The 27876-nt window shown below is 37.2% G+C and overlaps 1 protein-coding gene across 4 annotated transcripts; it reads left to right on the top strand.

Moving 5' to 3' along the window:
* The first annotated feature begins 1573 nt into the window (after nucleotides 1-1573).
* On the top strand, nucleotides 1574-26797 carry LOC131773784 (homeobox protein SIX6-like). Of its 4 annotated transcripts, XM_059089741.2 has the most exons (4): nucleotides 1574-1685; nucleotides 2205-2576; nucleotides 22391-23039; nucleotides 26200-26797. In XM_059089741.2, exons 3-4 carry the CDS (start codon nucleotides 22465-22467, stop codon nucleotides 26336-26338), a joined length of 714 nt encoding a protein of 237 aa, XP_058945724.1. In that variant the 5' UTR covers nucleotides 1574-1685; nucleotides 2205-2576; nucleotides 22391-22464; the 3' UTR covers nucleotides 26339-26797. The 4 variants fall into 4 exon arrangements, with proteins under 4 accessions (XP_058945724.1, XP_058945721.1, XP_058945722.1 ...); XM_059089738.2 differs by lacking the exons at nucleotides 1574-1685; nucleotides 2205-2576 and adding an exon at nucleotides 7214-7368; XM_059089739.2 differs by lacking the exons at nucleotides 1574-1685; nucleotides 2205-2576 and adding an exon at nucleotides 14074-14211.
* The last annotated feature ends 1079 nt before the right edge of the window (nucleotides 26798-27876 follow it).

The following is a 27876-nucleotide window of genomic DNA, read 5'->3' as shown; positions in this document are numbered from 1 at the left end:
TGACAAATAACTGCCAAGAATTTAAGTTACAACATTCTTGGCTAACCTCTCATACTAATAAGAACTATTTGTTTTGTGAATACAACTGATCTTTGATCACTTTTTTTTTTTTTTTACAGTTATCCGGACTCCCTTCTCTGCTCCCTCTTTTTTAATGAATATTAATTAGTCAATGCAGATGTACTTAAACAATGTTGATTCTATTTCACTAATGCAGCTTCAAAGAATGATAGAATTGGCAATGTGCATGCATTAATAACTTGTTATAGTTTAGGCAGATGTCAACAATGAAGCACAATGATTCGAGAATCTCCATTATTGATTAAATGATATTGTTTGCTCATTAACTTTTTGATCATCCATCAATTATCCAGACAATTCAGCCCCAGTCCCCAAGAGTCCAGATATTCTAGGTTTGATTGTACTTGATATACAAGTCATGTATTGGGTTTGTGGATCCAGCTCATCTTCAGGTCAAGAGCTCTCTTTGTGTTATCAGTATAATCCAAGAAGATGCTGGACTTCTGCTTTTTGGAAGGACCTATGGTAAGTCATTTCTTTATGTATTGTCTGGTACTTAAAATTTGTCATAAGGATAGGAAAGAAATATGCTATATTTGCCTTTGAGGGAGGGATATTCCTTCAGATTACCAGATCACTTATCAATGATAACAGCATTAAAAAAAAGGATATGTAATAGTACCAGTAACATTCATAATGAGAATGATAACAATTATGAAAATAATAATAATCATAGTAATAATCAAAGTCAATAAAGCACACATTTTGTAACCTGAGTGGATACTTATACTGTATACAGCAATTCCTTTTGATAAGCATTGCCCCATTAGTTCAATGGTATAATCTTTCATCTTTTTTTTTTGTTGTGAATTATCAAAGGTAATCTATTACTTGAATAAATTGATGTTGATTTTAATTTTGCCATTTTTATTTACAATTTTAAACTCAGTTGACATTTAAAGGAGTTTCTAGTTCTTCAGCTAGATACAACAAGGTCCATATGAGTACTCAATACAGTAACCTAAAAGTAGGTGCAGCATTGTTGCCTCCAAAAACACTTAAGAAAAAGAAGATATATGGTGATGATATCCAGAATTAAAAATGAGACTGGAATAAGTCTGCCGGTATTTAAGTTACAACATTCTTGGCTAACCTTTCATTTTAAGATAGACTGAAAAGAAGTATTTGTTTGTGAGTATAGTTGATCTTTGATCGACTCCCTTCTCTGCTCCCTCTTTTTTTATGAATGTTAATTGGTCGATGTGGGATCAAACAAAGCAGATGTACTTAAACAATTTTGATTCTATTTCACTAATGCAACTTCAAAGAATGATAGAGATGGCAACATGCATGTGTTTGGTAAGCTTTAATAACTTTTGTTATAGTTTTGGCAGATGTCAACAATGAAGCACAATGATTTAACAATTTCCATTATTGATTAAATTATATTGTTTGCTCATTAACTTTTTGATCATCCATCAATTATCCAGACAATTCAGCCCAAGAGTCCAGATATTCTAGGTTTGATTGTACATGATTACACACTTATATACAAGTCATGTTTAGGTTGGTGGATCCAACTCATCTTCTGGTCAAGAGCTCTATTTGTGTTATCAGTATAATCTGAGGAGATGCTGGACTTCTGCTTTTTGGAAGGGCCTATGGTAAGTCATTTCTTTATGTATTATCTGGTACTTAAAATTTGTCATAAGTACAGGAAAGAAATATTCTGTATTTGCCTTTGAAGGAGGGATATTCCTTCAGATTACCATATAACTTATCAATGATAATAGCAATAAAAAAGGTATATAGTAGTAGTACCAGTAACACTGATATTGAGAATAACAACAAATAGAAAACGATAACAATGATAGTAATAATACAATGTCAATTATGCACACATTTTGTGACCAGTGGATACTTACACTGTATATAGCAATTCCTTTGAATGAGCATTGCTCCATCAGTTCAGTGGTGTAATCTTTCATCATTTTTTTTGTTATGAACCATCAAAGTTAATCTATAACTTGAATAAATTGATATTGATTTTAATTTTGCTATTTTAATTTCCAATTTTAAACTCAGTTGACCTTTAAAGGAATTTCTAGTTCTTCAGCTAGATACAACAAAGTCCATATGAGTCCTCAACACAGTAACCTAAAAGTAACCTTGTTTTCTACCAGGTTTGTAAATGTTGCCCTGCAACAGCATTTTAAATAGTAATGAAGAAGTCTCACTAAGGCTTATGTTGAGCAAAGGATGGAAGGTAGCAGAAATTTCTCAAATCTGAGGAGGGACATTGATGCTCATCAGAGGAATCTTCGAGCCAAATCAAGACATAATCTCCAGTGTAAGCTTGCTGTGTCTCTTATGTGCAAGAATGGTAAATGGTAAGTCTCAAGATCATACTGGCCCGTAACTGACGAAGCTTATGGATATCCCGGTTTCAAAAGCATATTGCAACCAGGAATATTGACTAACACTCCTGCACGAGATGCCTGTCACTAAACTCAAGGTCGGAGGCATTTGTCAGAAAACAAGAGTTGGACAGAAAGGTAAAGTATTACTTATACTTTTCAGTATTTAACGGTACCACTTATGTTACCTCACATGCGATATTCCTCACGTTCTTACCCTTGAAATATATTATGTGTAATCATATGATAGAACAGTTTAGATTCGTTACAAAGAAACAAATGTTCCAGTTTATATTTCTGGATTGGTGAGGCATTGCGACACAACGCGAGCGCCCTATCCAGGGCTCGTACTTTTGCCTCACGATCTCGTGAGTCAAGCGTGCAAACCTTTAAGCCCAATTTCTCCAACATGAAAGTAGTGTTGGTGAAATTTAGGTTTTCCAAATAACTCACGGACTGCAATGTTATGCATCGTTGAAATGTATAGTGCTGAGTGACGTTTTACGTCGAGAGAGAGAGAGTTATCAGCAAAATCAACAAATTAATTGCTTTCGTTATCTTTACTGTCTTTACGGAGATAATATTTCTTCAAATAACCTTATCCTGTCTCTGAGCGCTACACTTAACTACAGACGCCTTACTCTTTGATCTCAACACAATTTCATAAAAATAGACAGTCAAAGACTGCTTGTTGCTACTGATATAGCACAACTTTTATAGCATTGAAAAGAACAAGAGGTTGTGTAATGATGCTAGAAGGTGGTGTTGTAGAAGATTTGTCTCACATGCAAAACAGAGAACCTGCTGCATCTCACATATCTAAGAGTACCCTTCCACAAGAAAATGATGATTCAAGAATATATTGTCCAATTGACATTCAACTGATAATTGATTGGTAACAAATAATAATAATAATGATAATAGTAAATGATAATAGTAATACTAATAATAATGATGATAACAATTATACTAATAATAATTGTGATAAATATACTACTACTACTACTACTACTACTACTACTAACAATAATGATAATGATAATAATAATAATAATAATGATGATAACGATGATGATGATGGTGATAATGATAGTAATAATTAAAATACTCATAATAATATTAATACCAAGGATAATAATAATAATAATGATAATAATGACGAGCCGAATGATTAGAGGGTGAACTTTTACTATAGGGGGCGAACAAGCAAAGGTAGCAGCAGGGGCGACCTTGCAATGAGGCGAATTCACCAGTCACTGATTCAGAGGCTTCAAATGCGGATAAGACATAGACCGGTTTCAGCGATAAAGTTATCACATATGTGCATCAGTCAATTTTCTCGTTTTGAAAATACTAGAACAGGCAAAGTGAAGACCACTTTTTAAGACCTCCAGTAGGCCAAGGAAGGCATTCATTGTATTCCGCACTGAGCGTGTTGCTCTGTAAATCCAAAAGTGTCTGTCTTCATGACCGCTCGATGATTTTCAGAGAAACAGTAGCTCCAGATTTTTCCCTTTTTTTTTTACTTCACCAAATAGGAAATCTTTCGTTGAGTAGAAAGAGAGCATTTCAATGGCAAAGTTAGAGAAAAATCCCATCGTTTTCAGTTCAATGAAAGGGTAGCATGCTGGATGCAGATTTTGAAAAGCGTCGAGTGTTAATCGCACAACCTAGAGGTCTCACGGAATTTGAAACTACAAACAACGCGTGCAAAGCATGCTATTCAACGGTCGTTAATATCTTTATTAATTTGAGAATTGTGAAAATCAATGGTAGAACTTAAACAGTTATTGTTTGGTTATTTATCTTCTGTCTTATTTCAAAAATGATCGGGCTTAAATGCCAATAGAAGGAATAAGAAAAATAGAAAGGGAATGCCGAAGGCAGTGTGAATGAAGAAGGTGATCAATTGGAGGAGATTATTTGGATTAAACAACAAATTCAAAGCACAAGCTAACAAGGTGATATGTTGACATTAGATAGGCGAACCAGCTTCCACATCTCTGAAAATACTCCTCCAAAATGCAATTTTTTTAAGAATAGGTGATCCTTATTAATTGCTGGAGAGAGTGTAGACGTAAATCAAATGATAAACCCAATTTGAATAATTTATTTCCGGAAAAACTAAAAGTCCCAAATTTTTCATATTATTAGAATTTCTAACTACTCTTCCTCTATCTAAAAACATTACGCTATCGGCATTGCTGATGAAGGCACTAGGCAGGAGTGTTGAAACGTTGGGTCTATTAATTGTAACTTCTTCGGTTAAATCTGTAAACCAGAGTAGCATCAAACCATGTCTGACATTGCTGATCTTAGCAGTATGCAGGACGCGTGTCATATGAACTTCGTAATAGACCCCGCTCACCGTGGAGTCTCAGTGGTAGAGCATCGGAGCGCGGAATCCGAAGGTCTGAGGTTCGATTCCTTATGGGGACTCGGAATTTTTTCTTTGTCCCACGCTCGTGACAAGACGAAAAGACATATTTCTTTATTTCTTTACCGAACTCAAAAACTTACCATCTCTCTTATTTCTATCTACTCTTCCTTTGTTCGCCAAGTTTATCCATCTCCATTCCCACCTGGTCTTTGATCTTACAGACCACGGGGAATAACAATAACGGCGCAGCCAATGCTCAGAACGTCATTGGCCGCTAAAACAAACATAATAACCTTATCTTGTTTACTTTGATCCGATTACAGCTGCCATCCTTTCCTATTGTAATCAAGACATTGCATGAATTTGGTACACAAGTCATAATGTTCTATACAGTGTACCATCTTTCATTTATCTTCAGCTATTATTAGCATTTTGCAAGATTCTTGTGACAGGCGATCAGCGTATGTATCTTCCACGTTGCTCAGTCGTTTGTTCGATTCCTCTTTCGGAGAAAATCCTTATATTTATTGATAAGACGTATTCTGATCAGGATCAAACACGTTTTATTTATGATGTCTCGAATAAGGTTTTTACCTTAAACCGGATAAACCAGGGGTTAGAACTGAGACACTAGATCTTCAGTTTTTACGAATTCTTCGGTACAACCCTCAATTTAACAAAAGTTGAGAAATCAGTCAAATGCAGTCTCTACAACTAGTCATTTTATTTTTCGACGAAGGCATTCGAAACTTGTAAATCTTAGCATTGTTATGTTAATTTTACAAGTTTGATTTTTTAATTATGAAGTGAAGTGTCATCTTGAGTGCATAAAGTTAATTGTGATGAATAATGCTTCCGTGATCTTCTTACTAACGGAAGATTTGAGTTGATGAGTCCATAATTGTTGATGATGTCATGAGTAAGGTTTTCTTATACAACATTTCTTTCTCTATTTTTGCCTTCAACTTTTCACACCTGGTCCTGCGGTGGACTTAAAATCTATTACATTTTTTCAAGTACTTTTATTCACATCATTGTTTTAACAATAAAAAGTGCTTTTTGTACTCTCTTACGAACAAGTTATTTTCGTCAATCTATTTTCTTATTTCACGTTTTCGCCCTTTTCGCATGATTAGGAACTTCTGAGTTGGTGATTTTCAGTTAAAGTTAATGTTATGTTGTTGCTTTTTGGAAACTGATGGCTCTTACCTTTGTTTGCTCTCCCGATCGAAACTTAACAATATGAAAAATCTAACCCAGTTATTGATGAAGTACAGTTTTGACCATTGCACTGAGTTTTTTTTACTGCGGTTTTCAATTGGCAGATGGCATAGTGAAACCGTTCAGTTGTCAAACAAATTAAAGCTGCTGTGTGTAATGTTCTCATTTAGAATATAATCTTTATACCATATGTATCATAATCATATTATCATCTTGGTTTGTACTGGACAAGGACCATGTTTCTTATAGTTTTGTGAGGGAATCAATTTTATATACATAATAGGCTCCGTGTGTGAGAACTCTTTGTTATGTGTGGGTTTTTGCTCAACTTATTGAATGTTCTGGAAAAGGTTCATATGAGATCTTGAATCACGCAAGTATTTCCTTGGTGCTTCCTGTAGCATTTATCACTTACAACCTGTTAACATGGGTTACTATGAAACATTTTTGGAATTTTCTTGGCTTGAATGTGGCTGGAGCTTTATATTATCCAGTTTAAAGACGAATCGGCTTGCGTGTATCGCATTTTCACTTAAACAGACTCGAAACATTTAGACACCTGTAAGACTGGAATATTCTCACGCCATCGCGTGACTTAGCCTCATTATCTCAATGCGGGCTACCCCTTTTTGACCGCTGATTACGCCTTAAATGGTTTCTTCGATTTTACGGCCATTAAAGCTGTCTATTTCGGGAAGTATAATTACCCCCTCCTGGTCTTTAACTAAGTCTCTCGTCTGTAACTAACGATTAGCAATCAGCTAGTCACGAAATGGATACGGCAAAGTTATGTAAACATTAGAAGTTAGAACTGGTTATGCATCATTTTGTTGCCATTCTAGAACTTCTAAGGTGTCTTGATGAATGTAGCAGAGTCATCTCTCCACTTTAATGTTGATCAACTGTACAAATAGCCCTGTATTCCTCAGGCATTGCGTAGACACCCATAAGTGAATGACACAGATGATTGACTCAACACGCGATGATAAACTGTTTTGGTTTCTCTTACTTCAGCTTTTCCTTTGTCCTCCCATTAGTTTCTTTGTTCCCTTCACACTTCGTTGTACACTGAAGTGTTTTCGTCTATTCCGGATACTTAATTTCTACAGTTGCCCTAGTGCCACTACACAACTAACGTAAAAGCACTTCTGTTCTCTCACGAAATGTTTATGTCGCGCTTCGGAGACTGCGTGTTGTAACTTGATTTTATGCCAGTTGGCGGTCCATTCTTTTGTGCTTCACGAGGCTACACTTTGTGCTGTCGTTGTGTTTGCTTTCTGTTGAGCTGACGCAGAGAGATCTGCTCTCTCGCTAATCTGTATTGCCAAGGTGAGATAAGCACTATTTAATAGAGGGTATAAGTCCACATCCTGTTACATCATTTCTCCCATACGAACTTTTCCGGTGGCTATAATGAGCAAATACTTAAAAACAGCTCCCACTTTAGCCCGAAATACTAGATAATATATTTATTCCCCAGTTTACTTTTCCTTTCTTTTCTTTTTCTTTTTGTTTGTAATGAGCGTTAATCAATTTGTTCTCAGTTCACTCCCTATGCCTTTGTGCAGGTATGTTTTAGCTATCATTTTAACTCTTACTGGGCATTGCCCTCTAAGAACGCTCGCAGCACAGGCGCGCAGGTATTACTTCACTTTACCAAATCTCCGCCCATACAGTCAGTACATTTTAGAGATTACTCTTACAACTTACGTACGGGAAGTGATATTGGCTAATTCCAATTTCATTTGCTCTAAGCTACACTATTTACCGGATGGTTTTAAAGTAAGGCAAATGAAAATTTGTTTTGCTATTTTTGAACACTGGCTTTAAATATGGATACAAAATAATAATTTCGGTTGTTTTTCAAGCCTCTGGGTGGTTGAGGTGAAGTACTTGTACACTCTCTACCCTCTATTACTGAATTCTCTTAGATGTAATGTAATCCGTTTGCCAATCTGCTAACTAAGCTAGAATTGCTTTCTGTTAGTGTTAGCCTGCCCGGCCATAAGCTGTCTGATAGAAATAGAGTATCTGTAATATAAATAAGAGTACTGTGCGTCAGCAATGGGTATTCGTTGTTAGTACGGTATTTCACAGGAATCTTTTTATTAGTACTCAGGTCTTTAAGCTGAAAACTAGCTTTAGGACACTGCCTTTGATCAAGTAACTGTTGTATTGTACAGTATTGTTGGTCTATGGTGACACAATGGAAATATGACAGTCTTAAATACACCCTACGAGAGTCACATCTAGCTATTGAATGTGAACGTTCTTTGTCCGCCACCTTGAAACGTTTTAATTTCTTGCATGGTCTCAAAAATAAGTCATCGGGTCTAGGAGGGTGAAAGCTATTAGCTTTTGTATGAGTCAGGGAACACCCTCGCGCAAGACCGTTAGGCAGCTATTCAGCAATGCGTTTGATTCCAGTCGTTTAATATGTCAAATCAATTGGGTTTACATTATCTCTGGGAAATAAAGCATAAAACTCAATAGCAAGATTGCCCAATCGTAATGAGATTTTCTAAAGGGTTTTTTGTATTCATTAATGAAACATCACTGATAAAAACAGTTGGATAGAAATGTCAATTAATTTCACAAAACACAAGGTAAAAAATCATTATGATCATATTATAATCAACTGGAAATTCCAGAAACATTTACTATGTCTGTGATTCACCAGTTCAAAATGAAAATGCATGCTGCATTATTCGGAGGAGGCAAATTAAGTTTAATTACATGGAGCAGAAAACTTTAGATTGCCCTCTTAAACGGCTAAACAAATCACTACTCCCTTCAGACTGTTTGGCGATCATTTTTTTGATATCACAGAATTATAACTATGTATGTGGATTTTCTTTGATGAAGAGTGGATTACAGATCACTCCAACCATAGGGAGCTGAGGACTCGCTTTCTCCTGGGGACTGAAAGTGTTTCATTTGTTCTGCACGCTTTTAAAAACTGATGCAAGGGTATTTCATTCTTAAAAAAGAAAGAAAAAAAACAAATGAAAAAAAAAAAAAACACAAGATGGGCTGAATAGGTGCATGGAAATCATGCTGGAAGCCAACTCATCGCCAAAAAATAGTGAAATATAAGTTTATTTTCACTTGCTGGCATTATGTGGCGAATCATTGTTCATCCTCTGTCGTCGCTTGTCAGACCGCAAGAAAAGAGCTGAGGCCAAAGCTAGTATCAATCCCGTTGTAAACTGTGTGGTGGATTGCTGAAATAACGTATTAGAAATCTATTAGTGTGTCTGTGTGAGGAAAGTTTATTGTGAAAAGTCCTTCAGGTTTAAGGTTGTTTCATACACTGTCTGTGAAGGGTCTAGGAGTCTTCAATATCTAGCTTCTTATTGTCTTCACGCGCAACAAAGAACCGATTTTTGTCTTGGTGGATACAAAAAGCGCCGAACATGTCCTAAATACGTGCCCCGAAATATCGCAACAAATCTGCTGGCTTACTGATTAGATGCGTTGGGATTTAAACGGCGTATGCACTATTTCTGAAAACGTTTCTTTATTATATATGAGATAATGGTCAAGACCCATACAACTTTAAAATTAATTACACTTTCTTACCATGTAGTCTTTTTTTGATTGACATTAGATTGAAGATCTAAAGGAGAGTCCCAAAAGTGTCTTAGTGTGAATAAGCAAAGTGAAGCCATCGGCTTTGCCAATCAGTTTAATTGTGAGTATGTAGTGATCCTTCAAAATTGTGAAACGGTGGTGATTAGAAAGTTACTACTTTTATCCGAGTTTTAAGATGGCGGCCTCGAGTTTCTGGCAAATTTGTCTGATTTAAATCTGTATCGAAGGTAACAGGTTAATTTTCTTTGAATTTATCTCTTACAACAGTTAAACGAATGACAAGATTTTTATCACAGCATGTATTAACCACTTAGGTCATTATCAGAAATGCCTTCTATTTGTTATGTCTTTCTTTAGCACACGCGCCCTACAGGTGCAGTTGGGAAAAATTTGCGCAATTTACGCGCCCCACAGGTGCAGTTTGGAAAAAAAAAACACTGCGCTATTCTTTGCCCTATTGCTTTGTGTGCTATAAGAAGTTTGACATGATGGAAAGTTTTCTCTTAGAGGTTCTAATGTGGCTAATTCTCCGTAAGACTTGTAAACTTTTAATAAGGGTATATTAAAAACGTTATTTTCATAGTAACTTTTGTTATCTCTCCCCTACTTCTGTCTGTAAAGAAATTAAACGTGTCTAGCGGTAAAAGTGATTTTTCTTTTAAAAGTTCCGAAGTTTCATTGAGATGACCGCTTTTGGCGCCAGTTAAAAGATAAAAAAACAACGTTATATAATTTCAATTTGGTGATACTCTTTAGAATCTGTCGGCAGAACTGTTTTTTTTCTTGGTTGGCTTTGAATCTGAAAATTAGAAAGCTTTTTTAAGGCGTTGAGCCTGAAGTTAAACCAAATTAGAATTTACGAATTGTCTCAGATACTGGAGTTGTTAGCTGTAACACGTGCTGTGTTTGTAAAATTGTACACATGCATCGCTGATAATTGCTATGGAGGGTTATGTATTCCTCTCTGTGATAGCACATTGAACAAATTATGGGCTATCGCAGAGATATTAGGAACTTCAAAATTAGATATCATTTGCATATTTTTCATATGGCACTGACTATTTGTGTTTTCCCTGGGAGATATACTTTACGATTTACTGCCATTTTCCTTTATCATTAGCAACTTTAGGGAACTTTTTGTTTAAGTCATGTTACACCAGAAGGGATTTCATTAATTTTCAGCGAGTTTTGAAAACGTTTAAGCGAACTTCGGCCCTTCTTTAAGTTGAAATATTTGTTCTTATTTCATTAAAAAATAGAATGATTTAAGAATGGGCATTATTGCGACATTCTGTATCTAATCAAAGTGTTCATCCAACTGCGTGATTTCCATTCCAAGCCGACCGTTTTTCTGATAGTTAGCTGAGTCGTCACATAAAATGGTTGTTTCTGGTTGTAACTGCTTTCAAACAAAAATATTCGAGTTCCGACTAGAAACTACTTTGAAACCATGGAGGACGTTACGATATCGTTGTAACATTTATCCAAGTCGATATGAATTATTTTCCTAGGAAGTTTTCTAAAGTACAATTTATCCTTCAATCTTGGTTGTAAATATGTTCATCGGTTATGTAGTTTTGTCATCGTTTCCTTTTATTATCGTTGTGATAATCTAATTTATTTCATGTAACGTTCTTAAGTGCCAACCAATATGAAGTGTACTTAATATTCGGTTTTATGTCTGAAAACGTCTATATTTGTGAGGTAATGCCTTAAAAAAACGTCAATTTTCAGTTCACATCTTTTCTCAAGCTTTTAGCGTTCAGTCTCACTCATTTTTAAAGTATTGAAAACTGAGAAAATTGTCGACCTGAAAGAAATAGATGGTATTCCGTAGATCAGAACTCTGAGTGCTCCAATGATAAGACTGAGTCTTTTGTGATTGGAATTGGGCAGCTTCAAATTGTCACTCTTTTGAGCTACGTCGATCACAGGCATTCTAACTATCTTTTTTCTTCAATCTAGAATCATCCTGCACAGCTACTACAACTTCTCGTTTGATTTATTATCTTGAATGCAATTCTGAGGTATTTTAGGAACGCTAGATTCTACACGGGTTTTCAAACTTGCAGTTTGGACGTTTTCGTTATTTTTTTTATCACGTGAGTTCATAGCATCAAATACAAAATACACTTGTTAAATACCGAAATGCAACCGCTAAAAGGATTTTCAAGTATTGTCCTTGATGTAGTTGTGATCAAAACAAGTCCTAAGCGTTTCATTTTTTTTTTTGCTTTTCTTTGCACCCGCGACAAATATATCAAGTGGACTCTTTTGAACTTTAACAACGAGGGAGCTATCAGTTGTTGAATTATTCTACGCGAAAATAATCGCAATTATTTAAGGTCAATTCATTCTCAAAACACCTGAATTATCACAGTCCTGGATTCGTGATCATGGTCAGCAATAAGCAATACCACCTGGTTAATTGCATGCCTCTATCGTTTCATGTTCTGACTTTGAGTGTCATGTGATGGTGTTGTAGTCATCTAGCTGAGGCGTAATATCATTTAGAAAGGGAGAAAAAAAATCGAAAATGAGATTCCGCGATTCTTGTTGATTATTTCATGACGGTCGTGGCGTCTTACAGTGACTATGACAAATAGGTTCTATAGCTTCTTTCTTGCAATTGGTTTCCTAGAGTTCTTAAGCGCACCGCTCTGAATAAGCTTGCAAAGTGGGTAATATCCACCCAACATATTTTCCACTTGCACTGATTATTTTTGCCATCGAAGTTATATTGATATCAAAATCTAAATATACATATATGTTGCCAGTTTTGCTTACTCATTTTTGTTTACTGGTTTTGTTTTTAAATAGTAGATTTCGTCAGGGGATAAATATCGGCTTTGGGCGATCGAGTGTCCTCAAGTAGACTTTTATCGCCTGTACGTCATAGATACCCAGCGCGTGAGAACCAGCCCGCTTCCTCGACCTCTTACAGGAACTGTGGCGCTTTATTAAGTACCGCGGTGGGCTTAACATCACTTGACTGTTAATGAGTTCGTGATCCTAGCCTAGGCATAGCCCAAGCGCAGGCATAACCTCGCGAGAAGGGGGAAGAGATCTACATATTGTCAGAGTAATGGTGTTGTGATTTTTATCCCTTGAAGTTTTGTCAAGCCAGAAGAGCCCTTCCTTCCAAAAATCACAATTTTCAAAGCCAGATCTGTAACCCTATTGATTGGAATAATAGGCATTAGAGATACACCCGACCGTGGGAAAAATTCCACCCGCTCAATTATTTTGTCATTTGTAGAATTTAATTTTGAAACGAATCCAGGAAATTTTCTCGCGAGTACTTTTAGAGATGACGTAGATTCTTCTCCTCATTGGGCTGAAAATCTTTTTGGTTATAAGAAAAGAACTAAAGGACTTATTTTTCTATCTTTAATCGACTTACCCATGGCAGAAATAGAACCTTTTTGTGCTGATTTAAAAGTTGATGTTTCCTCAATGTTCTAGCGTATTCCTCACAACAATTTCTGTAGGCGAAGGGTGAGACCAGAAATCATACGCCAAAGTTGGTGATATTTAGTGTCATAGAAACAAATAATATCATGAGCAGTTTACGAACTATTACTAAGCAATTTGTTGTTCACGTCAAGCTTTAATTTCTGGTTATAATATTTTTTGAAATATTGCTTCCTCTCTTGACTATAAATAAGGTTCTTCTAGTTCTGTGTATGCTTGGATTGACTACTGATCTCATAAAGGCATCTTTGTCATATTTAGAAAAAATAAGTGGTGCAACCTTAAATTTTTATGGTTTAAAAAAGAAAGATCATTTTTAACGCACTCAACTTCACCTTTTTAATCCTATGGTTGTAGATAGGTGTTGGTCTCTATCTTCCATTTTCTTATTTGTTTTGTTACAGTATTCTCAGAATAGGTTTTCACGAAAAGACAAAACATATCTCCTCCCTGCTTACAATTCTTATGTAACGCAAGCTTTGCTAATACGGGATGGTCCATTCTGAAACACTCTGATAGTCTCAGCAGCGATACAGCACCCATTTTATTCCCTTTTTACTTAGCATTATAACAGTAAAGCTCTCAACTTTGAGAGAAAAACAACCGGGTTTGTGACGTCTATGATAGCGTGCGATATGTGTGATATTGACCGACTGTGCGCACCTTCCCACGCCAGTCATTTACTTGTACAACATCATTGCGTCGAGATACTGCCGAGACTGACTAAGTGATAGTATCGGGCATGCGATATTATCTTAAGAACTTGAAGCAATAGATCATCATAACCATCATCGTAATCTCCAAACAATCAGTTCTTAAACAACAAGTGTAGCTTTTCCTCTTGAGCGTTTTCAGTGGTTTGCATGGCTGGTTTAAAGGGAAGTCCATGTCGAATCAATATTAACCCTATTGAAAACGACCCTTCAACGACTATTTCCGTTAATATAAAAGCCTCTCTTTATTTATCATAATCATATGTGTTTAAATCGACTGCGGGTTCACTAGTGCTGCAGCCCGAACATAACCATTTCAAAGAAACACTGTGGAGTTCCTTTACTTTACTCTTTTTATCTCTGGCAATCAAACTGAGTTCGTCAATTCTGTGTAAGTATAAACCTTAATTCATTGAAATTTTGTTATGATTGTTTATCTACTCCATCGACCTACAATGCTTTCACATGATACAAGGAATGGAAAAAAAATGTTGCGGAAATATCTTCAAACTGAGGTCACTGTTGTGTAATCTCAAGTTTATCGTTCCAGAATGTTCGCGCAGCGCGTGCCGTGTGGAAAATTACTACCTCTGCCCGACATGGCAACAATATATCCCGGCAGATATAGTTCAAATATTCGCTTCTTCATCTTAGATTTCTATGCCTATCTTATTTGCTGTTCGTTTTTCTAATCGTGATTAGCTGTACTGTTTGCTTTTGTCGAACACTACAGCTAAGATCGTTCGATGAGCGCTTCCCTGAAGTTAGGGAGTTTGTACGATTGCAATATGCCTTTCTTTTTTTTAATGCGCAGTATTGATTTATGAGAAGGAAAATCACTTCTTTTATTGATTAAGTGCAGTGTAGACGTCTTTGTGCCGGGAATCATTTCCACTATTGTTAACTATTTCTATTTATCACTGTTTTACTTCGATGAATATCAAAGAATAACCCATCGTAGCAGGGGAAACAAAATAAAGGGAACTGACTTCAATTAAAATGAAACAGCGATCAACTTCAGTGGATCAGACCTTAAGGACTTTAATTTTCTTCTACAAAATCATAATCACCTGTGTTTTTGACTTAATTATACAGGATCATTTTACTTTTAAAGCACACGTGTGTTATCTTGTTTCCAAGGTTCAAAGAAGTCAATCTGGTTTTTCTAAAATAATAATTTCTTTTCTTAGCGCAAAGAAAATCAAGCCAAAAGTCAAAGGCGTGCCATACTTCCTTGTTCCAATGTTTTGTTCTCACGATTTATGACTCACTGCAAACGAAGTGGAGATCATATATATTTAATAGCGGAGCTTTTAGTACAATAAGTATTAGCTTTTACGATAGTGCCGACCTTGGTGGTTCTTTAAGAAATCAAGTCTTGGGAACAAGTATATTAAACTCTAAACCGCAATTATGCAAATGGCTCTCTATGACGAACAACAAAAACCGCGTTTGAAGTGTTTTCCTCCTCCGAGTCTTACACCCGCAGTGTTGTAATAATTTTTTTTAACCTCTCAACTTGAGTTGCCTTAGTTTTGTTCTGGTTTATTAATTTTGGTTTTTGTTCAATGTCGCGCTGAGATTCCGTTATATGTACATAACGGCCCGGTATATATGGCTGGTTTTCAATTTCTCTTCGCTTTCATTATGCATTAATGCAATTATATTACTTATTTTTTTCATTACACTTTAGACTCTTTAATAATCGGCTGCCAGGGCCACTTTGATAATTACTTATTTTGCAGTGAACCCAAATAGGAAGATGGAAATTTATTGTCAAGTAATGAAACAAATTGTACAAGATTACTTTCAATGACATGGGGCAAAGAAATGGCTTGGCTTCTCTAAGCAATTAACCACCCATGTGGTCTAACTGAGAAATAATTCTGATTGTTAAACCCGAATTTTTCCAGGATTGTTTAGTGCGAAATTGATGTCTCAATTTTATTTTGATTTTACGTTGTTAGGGACATTTTTAAAGTTGCCCAGGGCGAGGAGACAAAATCGCACGTGTCGTTAAAAATAGCGAAGGGAAACTGTAATTGGAAGGCCCGTGCGAAGCGGCTGCGGGGTTTTGTCTAATCTTTCTTTCATTAAAGCGAAGTCTGCGGGAAGTCAATTTTGTAAAATCACGGATACAAAAAGTATCACATTCATAGTATTATTTCTTGTATCATAATAAGACGTCTAAATATAAATAGGGAAGAAGGAAATCACTTTCTTCATAATGTAATTAGTGGAGACTTCATGCGGCGATCACTAACGGGGAACAATTATCCGTGTTTTTCTCGTTATTAACGATTCTTGACCGAATTAATTGATGTAGCTGAATTTAGAACATGGATCTTCGATTTAGGACTTGGTCTTGATTTCAATCTGAAGCGATACTCTTCTTCATTTTATGATGTTCTAATCATATAGTTAAATATATCGTCATGAATTTAATGTTATTATGGTGTTCTGTACGCCTCCCGCGGAGACACCACTGGAGCATGGAATCTTTGATATTAGTTTAATTAATGTTTAACAGAAAAACTTCGACATTTCACGAAACTTGTGTTTCTGTTAGATATGTTTCTGTAGGGTGTGATGGTCACACATCTTGAGAATAGCAGTCACGACAGCGTGTTAGGATGATGATTAGAGTTAAATGCAATAACGAGATTTATTTTCGGCTGAGTTAATTACTGAACCGAAGGTCACTCAATCATTTGATCAAACGTTATGCTTTGAGGCTAAGCCACCTGGTTACGGCCACCTTGCTTTCCCATCGTCTTCTCCCGCCTTGTAATCATAATTTTCTCAAAACTCGCTATACCTAACCGACGCAAAGGCTGCTTTCTATGCCCGGTCGAATACTCTCAACGAGTCGCCGAAGCCGTATTTGTGCTCGCGTGCCATAACATCACGCCATTATACCCACTACATAGTTTGCTTTTGATGAACTTTTGGTGTATAGTGGATGCAGGTCAACGAAAGAATGTAAAACACATGTTTTCCGCTGCTATTAAAGATATTTTTCTTTTCAGTCTGATTTATACTTCTGCAAATAGCCTTTGATTCTTAATGGTTCCCTCGAAAGGATCTTTCGGGAAAGGAATATTTTTGCGTGATCTTGGGCAACGGTGTTGATGCGTGAAAAAATATGAAAGAAACTTCCTATTTGTAGAGAGAGAACTGTTTCTATTAGGATCATTAATAGAGTGGAGTCATCGATAAGGCTATTTATCTTTCTAAGGATGTCCTCGCGTAAAGCAACCGTTTATACACTCACTATCATCACGGTTATGATAGCTCTAGATAAGTCGCCATCTTGTCAAATGGAAGAGGAATATATATATTTTTGTCAAAACACGCTCGTTATTCGATCAATCTTAGACCAAGCTGGGGAACTATTCGCCAGATTTAAAAATAGACTAAGGTTAATGAGAATATTTATCCTCCTATAATAATCCAAAAATTTTCACGAGACGTTTTCACGACTGCCAAATTGAACCCGCACGCCGCAAAGAGTTTAAACAGCGAATCGCACGCAATGGGTTAATTCTGCCGCGATTTGGTCAAAGCGTCGCAATCTTGCATGTGCACTCTTATCGTAGTGAGGTCTTCATGGCAATTTAGTTAATCCCGTTGAAATGCTCGTAACGGCTTGAAAGAAGACGAAATTTGGTTGATAATACGGTGGGCGTATCACTTCTTAAATGTTAATTCAAACAACTCTTTTAGTACGCCAGCGCGAGCCATTAGTACCAGCATTGACATTTGATTTAGAAGGGTTCCTTATTGTTCTTTATTGGAGTATATTACTGCTCCCAGTGGGATACGGCGTGCAAATAGGAAAGCTTCTAGATACGTTGGATGCTTAACAACATTAAACCTTTTGTTGTTTAACATTACGGGCCATTGTCCGCGCACAAAGGGCTTGATAAGCTGAAGGGCTGATTGAATTGCATAATCCGCTCGATGAATAGCAAGCGGAGCTCTATTATGTCCTATCATTTACATATGACAGTAAAAGCAATTAGGAGCGTAACAAGTGGTAGTTAGTTGTAATAGAACGGCTTGATATTGTGTCCGATATTTTGTCTAATTCTCAGTCTGTTTGTATAGTCATTGTTTAGAAGCAAACCCCCCGAGCTGGGGCTTTTATCTCCTGGTAGCATAGCACGCCCAAAAAACATTCGCCCATTGTCAGCAACTGAGTGAAGTGAACGGCTCACAAGCTAATCACAAACGTTATCTGAAACGATTACTCTTACGGCTGCCGTTCAGAGCTCTTGAGAGTGAAATAGATCTCATAACGCAAGGTAAGAAAGCGTGATCGCGTTAGGTGCCGATGGGTTTTTGTATATTTGATTCTACTATGGCACGTACGCGCCGAAAGAAAACTGAACCGCGTGGTTGCTTGATCCGTTTTGAGTACAAACAAAGACTTTGATGAACCAGTTGGCCAAACATAAGGCGATTAGGTCAAGTAACTGGACGTACTTTTTCGATGCGCACGGGTCGTAGTGTAGCGTAAACGATCTTGCTTCCAATCAAAACACACGGTGGATTACAGAGAAAACTTCACACCTTTGGTTTTTTTGAAGCATGATAGAATGAAATTACAGTGCTAAGTGAAATCGGAAGTCGATTAACTGAAAAGTATGTAAACAGGGGAGATTTAGAGTCCATGAACAAACAACCGAACCACATTTCCTTACAAGATGGCGAAGGAATCACATGCTCGATAGATATTTTAACAGATGACGCAAAGTTTTGCGTAGGGAAACGCTCAAAGTTGTGCTGATGAATTTAAGATTTTTGCGAACACTTTTGGACAAAGGTTCTCCGCCCCCGGCTGATTCTTGCTTTATTCTACAATCGATAATTTTTGTTATGGACGTTACAGCGTATTTGTGATTTCTTGCCGCGTTTTTTACGCCGGTCGAGTGTAGTTACGAAAACAGACTATTGGCGGTTAAGCGCCTGGTCGAGGGTCTTGATTCAAATGTAGTCATATCGCTAGGTTCACCTTGTTCAATATAATGCACTTTTCTCACTGGATTGTTCATAAATTACGTTTGTTATTTCCGATTTATTTTGGAGAGGATTTTCAAAAATTATGTTACCAGTGATCTCATCCTTAAAACTAGCAATTACTGTATTTCGGTTTTTATCGCCTCGTCTCCTTAGTTTCAAGAAATATCGGTGTGGCATGCTTGTCGAGATTTGTCCTTCGCGTTAAAACATTATTTGAGATTTTCACGTTTACCGCTCAACTTACTTCGACTGAATATCCTTCGTTGGCGCGAAACAAGATCTTTTTCATGTGCTACATCATCTTTTAATTTGAACATTAACTAATTGACTTTTGGCCTCAAATTTTCTCCTTCCGAGGCCAAACTGTAATTCAAAAACATTACCATGAATGATTTATGACAGAGGACACAAACACAATAGCATGCATTTTGAAAATTTGCTTATTAGTTGACGTTGTACTAAGTGCTTTTTTCTGTACACCGTTTGTTCATTCAATTTGCTCCGAGTTTAGTTTTTTCCGTCGATTGACTGTTTGAGTTTTGTCGTCTCTCTGTGTTCTTTAATTACTTTGCGCTGCTAAGTGAAGGCGAGTTGCCAGATGAAGACGCAATGTTTTATCAACTAAATCGTAGGAATTTTGATGAGCTCACCGAATGTACCCTCAGTTTATATGGGATTACAATTGAAAGAAAGTAAGGTTGTGATTTATTTAAATCATTTAAGTTTCACATTTGGTGTTCTAAGAAAAAAAATACAGATTTTAATGAGAAGGAGAACGTATTTTATTTTAACGCCAATACAATAGCTACTACTACGAGGTTAAATTGGTTTTTTTTACCTGTTGTGATCATTTCTTGCCACCAGCTTAAAATCAATTTCAAGCGAATTCTGGTTAATTTCCCTCAACAGTTCGATTTTGGATAAAAAGCCTTGCTTATTCTTGCTGCGATTGATAGTGTGTCATTTTTTCCTTTCGTTTGAGATGCCTGAGTGCTTTTATCTGGAGTTTTGAGTCAATATTTTCTACATGGTTTCAGTATCTAAAGCAGTATTGTGCCCGCTCAGAACACGCTTCTTCACTTGGTATTTCTAATTTCAACTTCGATAACAAATGTACTACGTAAGTTTCATCCGCGAGTCAGCCCAGCCAATCTTAATACTCCTTCTAAAGGAAAAAGGTCCGTAGTTGTATTTGCAGTCCTTAAGATCGATAAATTCAATTCAGTAGAAAAAAATTGTCAGTATGGTTGTACCGGGAAGTCAAACATCCAATCGAATATCATCAAAAGCCAAGAAGTATCTTCATAAAACAGAGTCGCCTTTTAATGGACTAGATTGAGTTGGCATGCTAGTATGGCGCTAGTGTGGGTTCGCTGTCGTAATTAATTACTTTTCATTTGCAGATGACACATTTGGCAAATCATTAGGGACAATAATAAGGTGTTTATACTTCTGAATCTGCTGTCCGGTAAACCTAAGACTCTCCGCTATTTAAGTGACATTACTGCGACCCTGAATAGCTAAGTGATTATCTGTTGTTGAGCCAAGCGTACTTTCCGCGGCTAGTTTCATTTCAGATTGTTTACATTGACATAAAATGGTTGTTTTGACAATCTAGGGAGGTTACGTAGCGAGTAGTAAAAAGCACTGCGGGTTGCTAAACAGCTGAACAAGGGCCAATATTTCTTTCTCATCGTGCAAACAATAAACTGCTTATATTTGCTATTTTCTACCTATATCGGGTAAGGCGAAAGCGTTTTTTCTCTGACGTAGCTACTACACGATTTTATAGAGTGATAAGAGTGATAGAGACAAAGGAATTTTTGACGCTACAAGTGAAACTGTGGTACCGCACCAACAGAACTAATCAATGTCGATGTAAAGAGCGCTAGTTCGCTAATGAGCTTTCGCTTTCTTGTTTTATTTCTTTGCGTAAATATATCAGAAAGTTAAACTTCGAAAATAAACACAGTGATGATAACATGTTCAGCCACGTCTGATAAATAGAAACGGAACTTGTCTCGCCAACTGTGAAGTGATGTAAGTCTCATATATTTACTTTGTGTATTTTTCAGTTTCTTTAGGCAATTTACTTTTAATTCCTTATTTGCTGTGATGTATTTTTAATGTCTAGCCCTTCGCAGCTGCTCTCTTGCCCTCGGCGAATCCCGACGAATGCCAGGCTTTTGATTTCTCTCAGCGAGCCCAGCACGTTGCCAATTGACTAAATCACGAACTTGATTTTAGGGCGCAGCTTAATTTTATGTTAATCGGGCAAATGACACATTTCTCTTCTTCTTCTTTTTTTTTTTTTAAGCATTCATCTATCGGAACTATCATTAAACGTGGGCATCTTAACCTGCTGTTCTCAATCATGAGGATACCATCTCATTCAAAGATTATATTCATAACGGTGTATAAGCATGACTTAAAGATAAGCTTCGATATCAATACTATATATTTTTCACACGAAAATAATTACTGGATCCAACTAGACGCCAGATTTAGTCATTATGTCTTTGCTGATTGAGAAATGCCATGTTTTTGAAGCTGTACAAAGTCACCGAAAGAAAGAAAAAAAATAAGTTTTCATAACAATCGTTCATTGTCGCGCCAGGGTCTCACGTTTTATACATAACCTTATTTTCTCGATGTGTGTGTGCTGGGGAAAAAGCAATTAGGACTCACTCAATTAGTAAGAACATGGCTCGCGGGAAAACAGAAAGACATTTAGAGCCGAAATACCGTCCAGGCACAGCGTGCAGATCACGAATTAAAGCTAAATCGACTTGTCCGGAAAGACAAGGAATAATGGGAAATTCATATGTGGAGGCGTGCCATTTTACGTATTGTTCGCACGATCTTGGGCTATAATCCATCGAACTCAATACGCTAGATAAACGATCATGTCACTCAGGGCTCATGGCGTTTAAATTTCAATCGGAGACAACCTTGCATGCCTCTTACATTGTTTAACTTTTGATTATATCAACTATTGAAGGTGATGAGTATTGTTATTTTTTGTCGCGCTGAGGAAATATTCTGGTGTTATCTGCTTGGGAATCTCTGTTCGTCTAACGGTGTGGGATAAATCGCATTGAAGACATCCCCCGGTAAAGCTTTTATACGGCGATATGTGATTTTCTGCCTTGCATCTGTCAGTGAAAACGATAACGGGAGCATTCAAAGAAAGATCGATCGAGAGCTGCGTTCTTAGCGCCCACTTCAAATAATTTTTGGCGGTGCATATTCATAAGTTTGGCTTCGAGGGAAGATTTCTTCGTGGTTGTTTTCACACTTTGAGCTGTAAAACCTGAAGTGCCGTTACGCGATATCTATATTTTCTGTCCCATCTGCCCTGAACATTTGTTTAGACTGAGTTAATAACACCTTGCAGAGGTGATTGACACCGTTGCCATAACAGCCTTGTAATTAGAGCTTTGCACGCCAATCAGGTCGCAAGAGTTTAACAAACGTAATACTCGATCTTAGCGATAATATACCCCATGTTTCTAACCCTCTTGATAAATACTGACACTTTGCAGAGACGTTACCACACCCCTGCATTTAGCCTTAATAGTCGGAGACCAAGTAGGAGAATCCGTAAGCAGTCAGCGTGATGTTTGCCCCGCTTCCAGCCCTGAGCTTCACGCCTCAACAGATCGCACAAGTATGCGAAACTCTGGAAGAAAGCGGTGACATCGAGCGGTTGGCCAGATTTTTGTGGTCCTTGCCAGTGGCCCCCGGAACGTTAGAAGCCTTGAGTAAACACGAAAGCGTGCTCCGAGCGCGGTCCATAGTGGCATTTCACATGGGTAATTTCCGTGACTTATACCACATATTGGAAACTCATCGCTTCGGCAAGGATTCGCATGCCAAATTGCAAGCGATGTGGCTAGAAGCTCATTATCAAGAGGCTGAGAGGCTTCGAGGGAGACCGTTAGGACCTGTCGACAAGTACCGCGTTCGCAAGAAGTTTCCTCTTCCTAGGACAATTTGGGACGGAGAGCAGAAAACGCATTGTTTCAAGGAAAGGACAAGAAGCTTGCTTCGTGAGTGGTATCTTCAGGATCCTTACCCGAATCCAACGAAGAAGCGCGAACTAGCGCAAGCAACCGGTCTCACACCGACACAAGTTGGCAACTGGTTTAAAAACAGAAGGCAAAGAGATCGAGCCGCAGCAGCTAAAAACAGGTATTGAAATTTTATTCTTAAACTTTGCGAAGATGTCGCTCAACAGATTTTCTTGTGTGCGGTGTCTGCGACCTGTGTCGTTTGTTGATTTTTCCGTAGTACGCAAACATAAACTCGAAAATCCTCTCAACGAGAATTCTCTTTTCGCCACCAAAAGCTCAAATCGCGGCTCAGCTCAGCTCGTTTGATACGGAAGCGGGCAATAGGGATAAAATTGAATGGTGTAAAATGCATCCGTTGCTAATATTTATTAGGGATTCCCGGCTAGTTCTGTGACACAGAAAGCTCCACACTTTATTTAAATTGGTTTAGGCGGTTTACAGCGAAACAGATGGGCTAGAACGACGTTTAATCCTGAAACTTACACCACATGGATAAGACCATTGATAGTCAGTCTCGGTGTCAGTGTGTATATCTTATTGAGGCATGTGGTCAGAAGATCGGAACAGCTATCGCTATTTGTTTCAAAGAATCGCATTTGTTTTCTTTTATTCCAAAGCCTACTTCTTTAAACGGGAGTTAGTATCCATCGCTTTGTTCTCAGTAGACTTGGCGCCAGAAAAATGTGTGTATAATAACGCGAGTATATCAGTCATAAATTGTACACATGGTTTTCATCCATATCATCACCGTGCTATATACACTCGTCTATTGAAGGAAATTGATTGAGATACCGTTTCCCCTGAGATCTTCCGGAATTGTGTAGCATCTCTTAAATTCCACTCTACTGTCATTTGTTTTCGCAAGGAATATTTGATAATTTTCTTAGGTACTTAGCAAGGATTATGAGCTGTATTTAGTTATTTGTTTACCGTATTTTCATCTAATAACTATTTTGGGGCATTAGGACAGCAAATGGATTGGATTTTCTCTTCCATTCACGCGCGGGCACATTGCTCGTGGCTCGTCAAAAATTGTAATTCTATCTTTCTGAAATTGTTTTTAATCGTCCACGACGAAAGATGCAAGAAAGTTCTTAAAAGGGAATCAAGAAGAATAAGGAAAGAAAACGAGAAGAGTCTAGAAATAAGAGAAAGGTGAAAGGGAGAAGGTAATCTATTTAGCGTTCAAACAGTGATATTATGTGTGAAGTGGGAGGCTCTCACACTTTGATCAACTTTTACAACGTGAAAAGGCGATAACAAGGTTTCGCATTTAGCAAGCAAACTTAAAGCTAAATGACGTGAAAGCTTAAAATATTAATTAAACTCATTTGCCCGAAGTAGACGGGGCGGATTGTGCGGTATTTAAAACGTTGCCTTCTAAATCCTAATATTATCTGTAAACAGAAAGCGAGAATAGAAAAACATTACTTCCTATTTCTAGACATTCCTTAACATTTTGAAGGATAATGTTTTTTTTTTCTGTTCTTTTTGTAAGATTTGGCCCCGAATGGAAACGTTTCGTTTTTTACCGGTTTGCCTTTGTGGGTTCACCATGCGAATAAATTTAAATGAATTTAATGTTACAGTAATCTCCAAATCGTATGGTAGAACTACTTTGAGAACTAATGAAGTATTCATTTGAACGTTTTATTGATACGAGAATCGAAAATTCTTCCCCTCCCTGCAGATCAGTGTCTATCAAGGTGTATTACAGCAGCACTCATGTTTACAAACTGGTCGCTGTTTTCTCTTTTATTTACAACTTGCTAGTTTGGTGGCAAACCAGCGTCTTAACACTTTCATAAGCACAATGTAAATCCGGTGGGAAGCCATGTTGGCAGTTGGTTTTTAACAAATAGATCATCTGGTTATTTTCCACGGAAGCGTGCTGTTCTTGTCTTGTGTTATGAAAATCGCGAAATCTTTGTTGAACGCAAATTAAAATCATTCACACCTAGTTTAGGAGTTCCGAATTGGCAAATTGAGTGCCTGAACAGTGATAAGTATCATTAAAGCCATTAGGCCTTTGAGGCCCAAGTTTGAAAACTTAACAAGTGAAAAGTGTGCCGAGATAATGGCCTCAGCTCAGTTGATTGACAAAACTTGGCCATAATTACTACTTGCTAAGCTGGATGTTCCAATGCAGGGTGCAACTCTACAGTATAGCTTCAGAGTACTTCGATCTTAGAGTTAGAATTATACCACCTAGACTTTTTAAAATATTTTTTTCCCAGCGTTTTCTCATGTTTGCAGATTTGTTGTGAAACTGTTCCCCAATACCAAAAAGAAAGACATCAATCTGCTTTTTTCTCTGAGGCGGAGATTCAACAATCTTGCTTTTCCTAAATTCACTTTATCGAAAATGACTGATTATGGTAAACAAAAAGCCGATTTCTGTTCCACCCGATAGTGTGATTGCTAGTATAACATAAAATATCTGTAATGTCAGTGGACTCTCCTTTCACAATTTCATTCTGCTATCCGAACGGAATTTTATTTATTGTAACAATAAGAATAATTTTGCGTTGTTTTGGAAACCTGCACTTCTTGCGAACACTGTTTTCTCGACGCGAGTTCCTTTGTTCATTAGTGGCTTTATGAAATCGGTTGTGGTTATTTATTAACGAAGTGATTCTTTGAAAAAAAAAGAATACCGTTTCAATCAGGTTGTTCTATCGCTTGATTAAAGTTCCGCAAAGGATAGCTTTTCTGAAAGTGTGTCGGTGTCTTTCTTTTTTGACACCGTCTGCTTTCGATCCAACTAAAATTTCATCTGGTCCGCTCTTTGGTTTCTTCTCCTGATTGTAGAAATTCAAAATTCAAGATTATGAGGCCGTATACGGAGTTACTTGTCGCCAACTTTTTCTCTCGTTCATAAGAAAAGTAACTTTTATTTAGCTTGGCGTGAGAAAAATTTCTTTTGTTTTACCCCATCCGCGTTGTGAAAACCTGCAAGCCACCAGTGAAGTGCAATCAAACTGTGATGAATTATTTTTATTGCTTACCACATGTCTCGTTTTGCTTTCCAAACAACTGGAACGCCTGGAAAAGTCCGCTAATCGAGCAACTGAGCAAGATGCGTTTGTTTCTTTTGGATTTAAGAGCCTATTCAAACGGGCAACAGCCAAATCACAGATGTATACTGCCTGCAGCGATCCTACAATAATTCGAATTATCCTTTGATTTCTTTCAATTTTCTTCGCAGTGAAAGCAATCTAATCCTTTTGGTTTTTTCGATAATCGTTAACGATTTATTTTATTATTTTCCTCCGCAGAATGAACCAACAACAGGGTCAACACATCTCACAATGCAAAGGCAGTTTTTCCCCTGAGGGAAAAGCGATGGAAGACTTTCGCGGGCTAAAAAATTCACCGATTTCAAAATCAACAGACGATCTACGCAAAGGCGAGTGATCCTCAGGAAAAATGTAGAAATCAACGCTTTCGAACAATTAAAGAAAGAAGCAGAGAGAGATTATTTAGAAAATAAAATTGATGCTATGGATGACGATTATTTAATATCGACTATTTGAAGTCAGGAGACTAAAGCGCAGAGCCTTGTTCTCTCTCAGAAAATGGACAAAAGCAAGGAAAACTAGAAGGGCCCTTCGAAAAAAAAGCTACTCTAAGTTTATTGTCAAATTTTGAATTGTTGTACAGAGATATAACGTTGTAAATGTTTAAATGTATAAATATAATCTGCAAAGGGCGCAGAACTTGTAACATAAGATATCTTCATACAGGGCTGCCCTGTTTGTCTTCATGTGGAGAATGAAAAAAATTCAACACGTTACGGCTGACATCTCTATGTTTTGATTGTGCGATCTTCTTAAGTCGCTATTATTAGGTTAAATAGAAGGAGTGAAAAATGAATATAGTAAAGTTGTTCTGATACAATGAGCATTTACTGTCCTCTTGTAATATACCCAACAATAATACGCACCAGTTTACTGGATATTACTTTAGGGGTTTTTGCCTGTGGTTGTTAGCTTTTTTTTTCTTCTTATTTCAACTGGCACTAAGTGAGCTGTTTAGCGTTAGTGTCATGCCTTATTCAGCTGTTGCAGCTTTACTTTAATGGAAAATCCTTTGTTCATATCCATTGACAGTCTTCCTTACTTACTCGTTGTCTTTTCGAACTCTTTTCGACTGCACGATTAGCATTTGAAAAAAAGAAGTTGAAGAAAAAGAAACTCGCTAATAGATCCTTTTTGTAAAAACAGCCTGAAAGTGACAGCGTGTCATAACGATTAGCACTTTGCCCTAGGGTTTATGAAAGGCGCGTTAATTGCTTACTATTTCTATTCTTCTTCGCTACAAATTGCGTCCAAACACTGCTTTCAAAGGATGAGAATACCGTTTTGCGTTACACAGAGGTGAGGGTTCTTATCGATGAAAGATGTCAAACTCAGGTCAAATACACTCTTAATGAGTGCCACCCAACAATAGTTAATTACCATAATGTCTCTGTGTAATACACCTCAACTGTAAACATAGTGGCCATCTTGAAAACGTTCAGTTGTGGGGGTCCAAACTAGACCCAGTGGTCATAATTATACCTATTGATGGCGAAAGGTTTCACGCATTGTAGGACAAGTTTAGTGAAGTTTCTTTTAGCATAGTGTGCGTTTAGTCTGTCTCTTCAGATCGAAAGAAAGCTATTTTCTCGATTATATACTTGGAAACGTAGTTTACGGATAAGAGCACTTAGCAGATGTTTTAAATCTCGCTTCAAAGGTTCATTTAAGAGATAACAACCAAGTGAAGGTTTCATTGACAAAGATATGCTATCAACGCTGGGAAAAATATCGGGTTAGATTTGGTCAGGTGCGGTTGAGCTCAATAACTCCAAAGAATGCTGACACATTCTCGACATAGGCTTTATTAAAAAAGCACTTTAAGTAAGCTTATCGGCGATCTGTCAGTCACGTGCAAATATTTGCCAAACAGCC

The sequence above is a fragment of the Pocillopora verrucosa genome, chromosome 13 (genome assembly GCF_036669915.1).
Source record: "Pocillopora verrucosa isolate sample1 chromosome 13, ASM3666991v2, whole genome shotgun sequence".
In the NCBI taxonomy this organism is placed as follows: domain Eukaryota; kingdom Metazoa; phylum Cnidaria; class Anthozoa; order Scleractinia; family Pocilloporidae; genus Pocillopora; species Pocillopora verrucosa.
The sequence above is the reverse complement of the archived record's forward strand: the minus strand, read 5'-3'. Positions and strand labels throughout refer to the sequence as shown.

What these genes read in the sequence shown, in the direction of transcription:
- LOC131773784 (XM_059089741.2), top strand. Translation starts at nt 22,465, where the DNA reads ATGTTTGCCCCGCTTCCAGCCCTGAGCTTCACGCCTCAACAGATCGCA. An exon ending in GCCGCAGCAGCTAAAAACAG is followed by an intron (nt 23,040 to 26,199) that starts GTATTGAAATTT and finishes TTTCCTCCGCAG; the next exon opens with AATGAACCAACAACAGGGTC.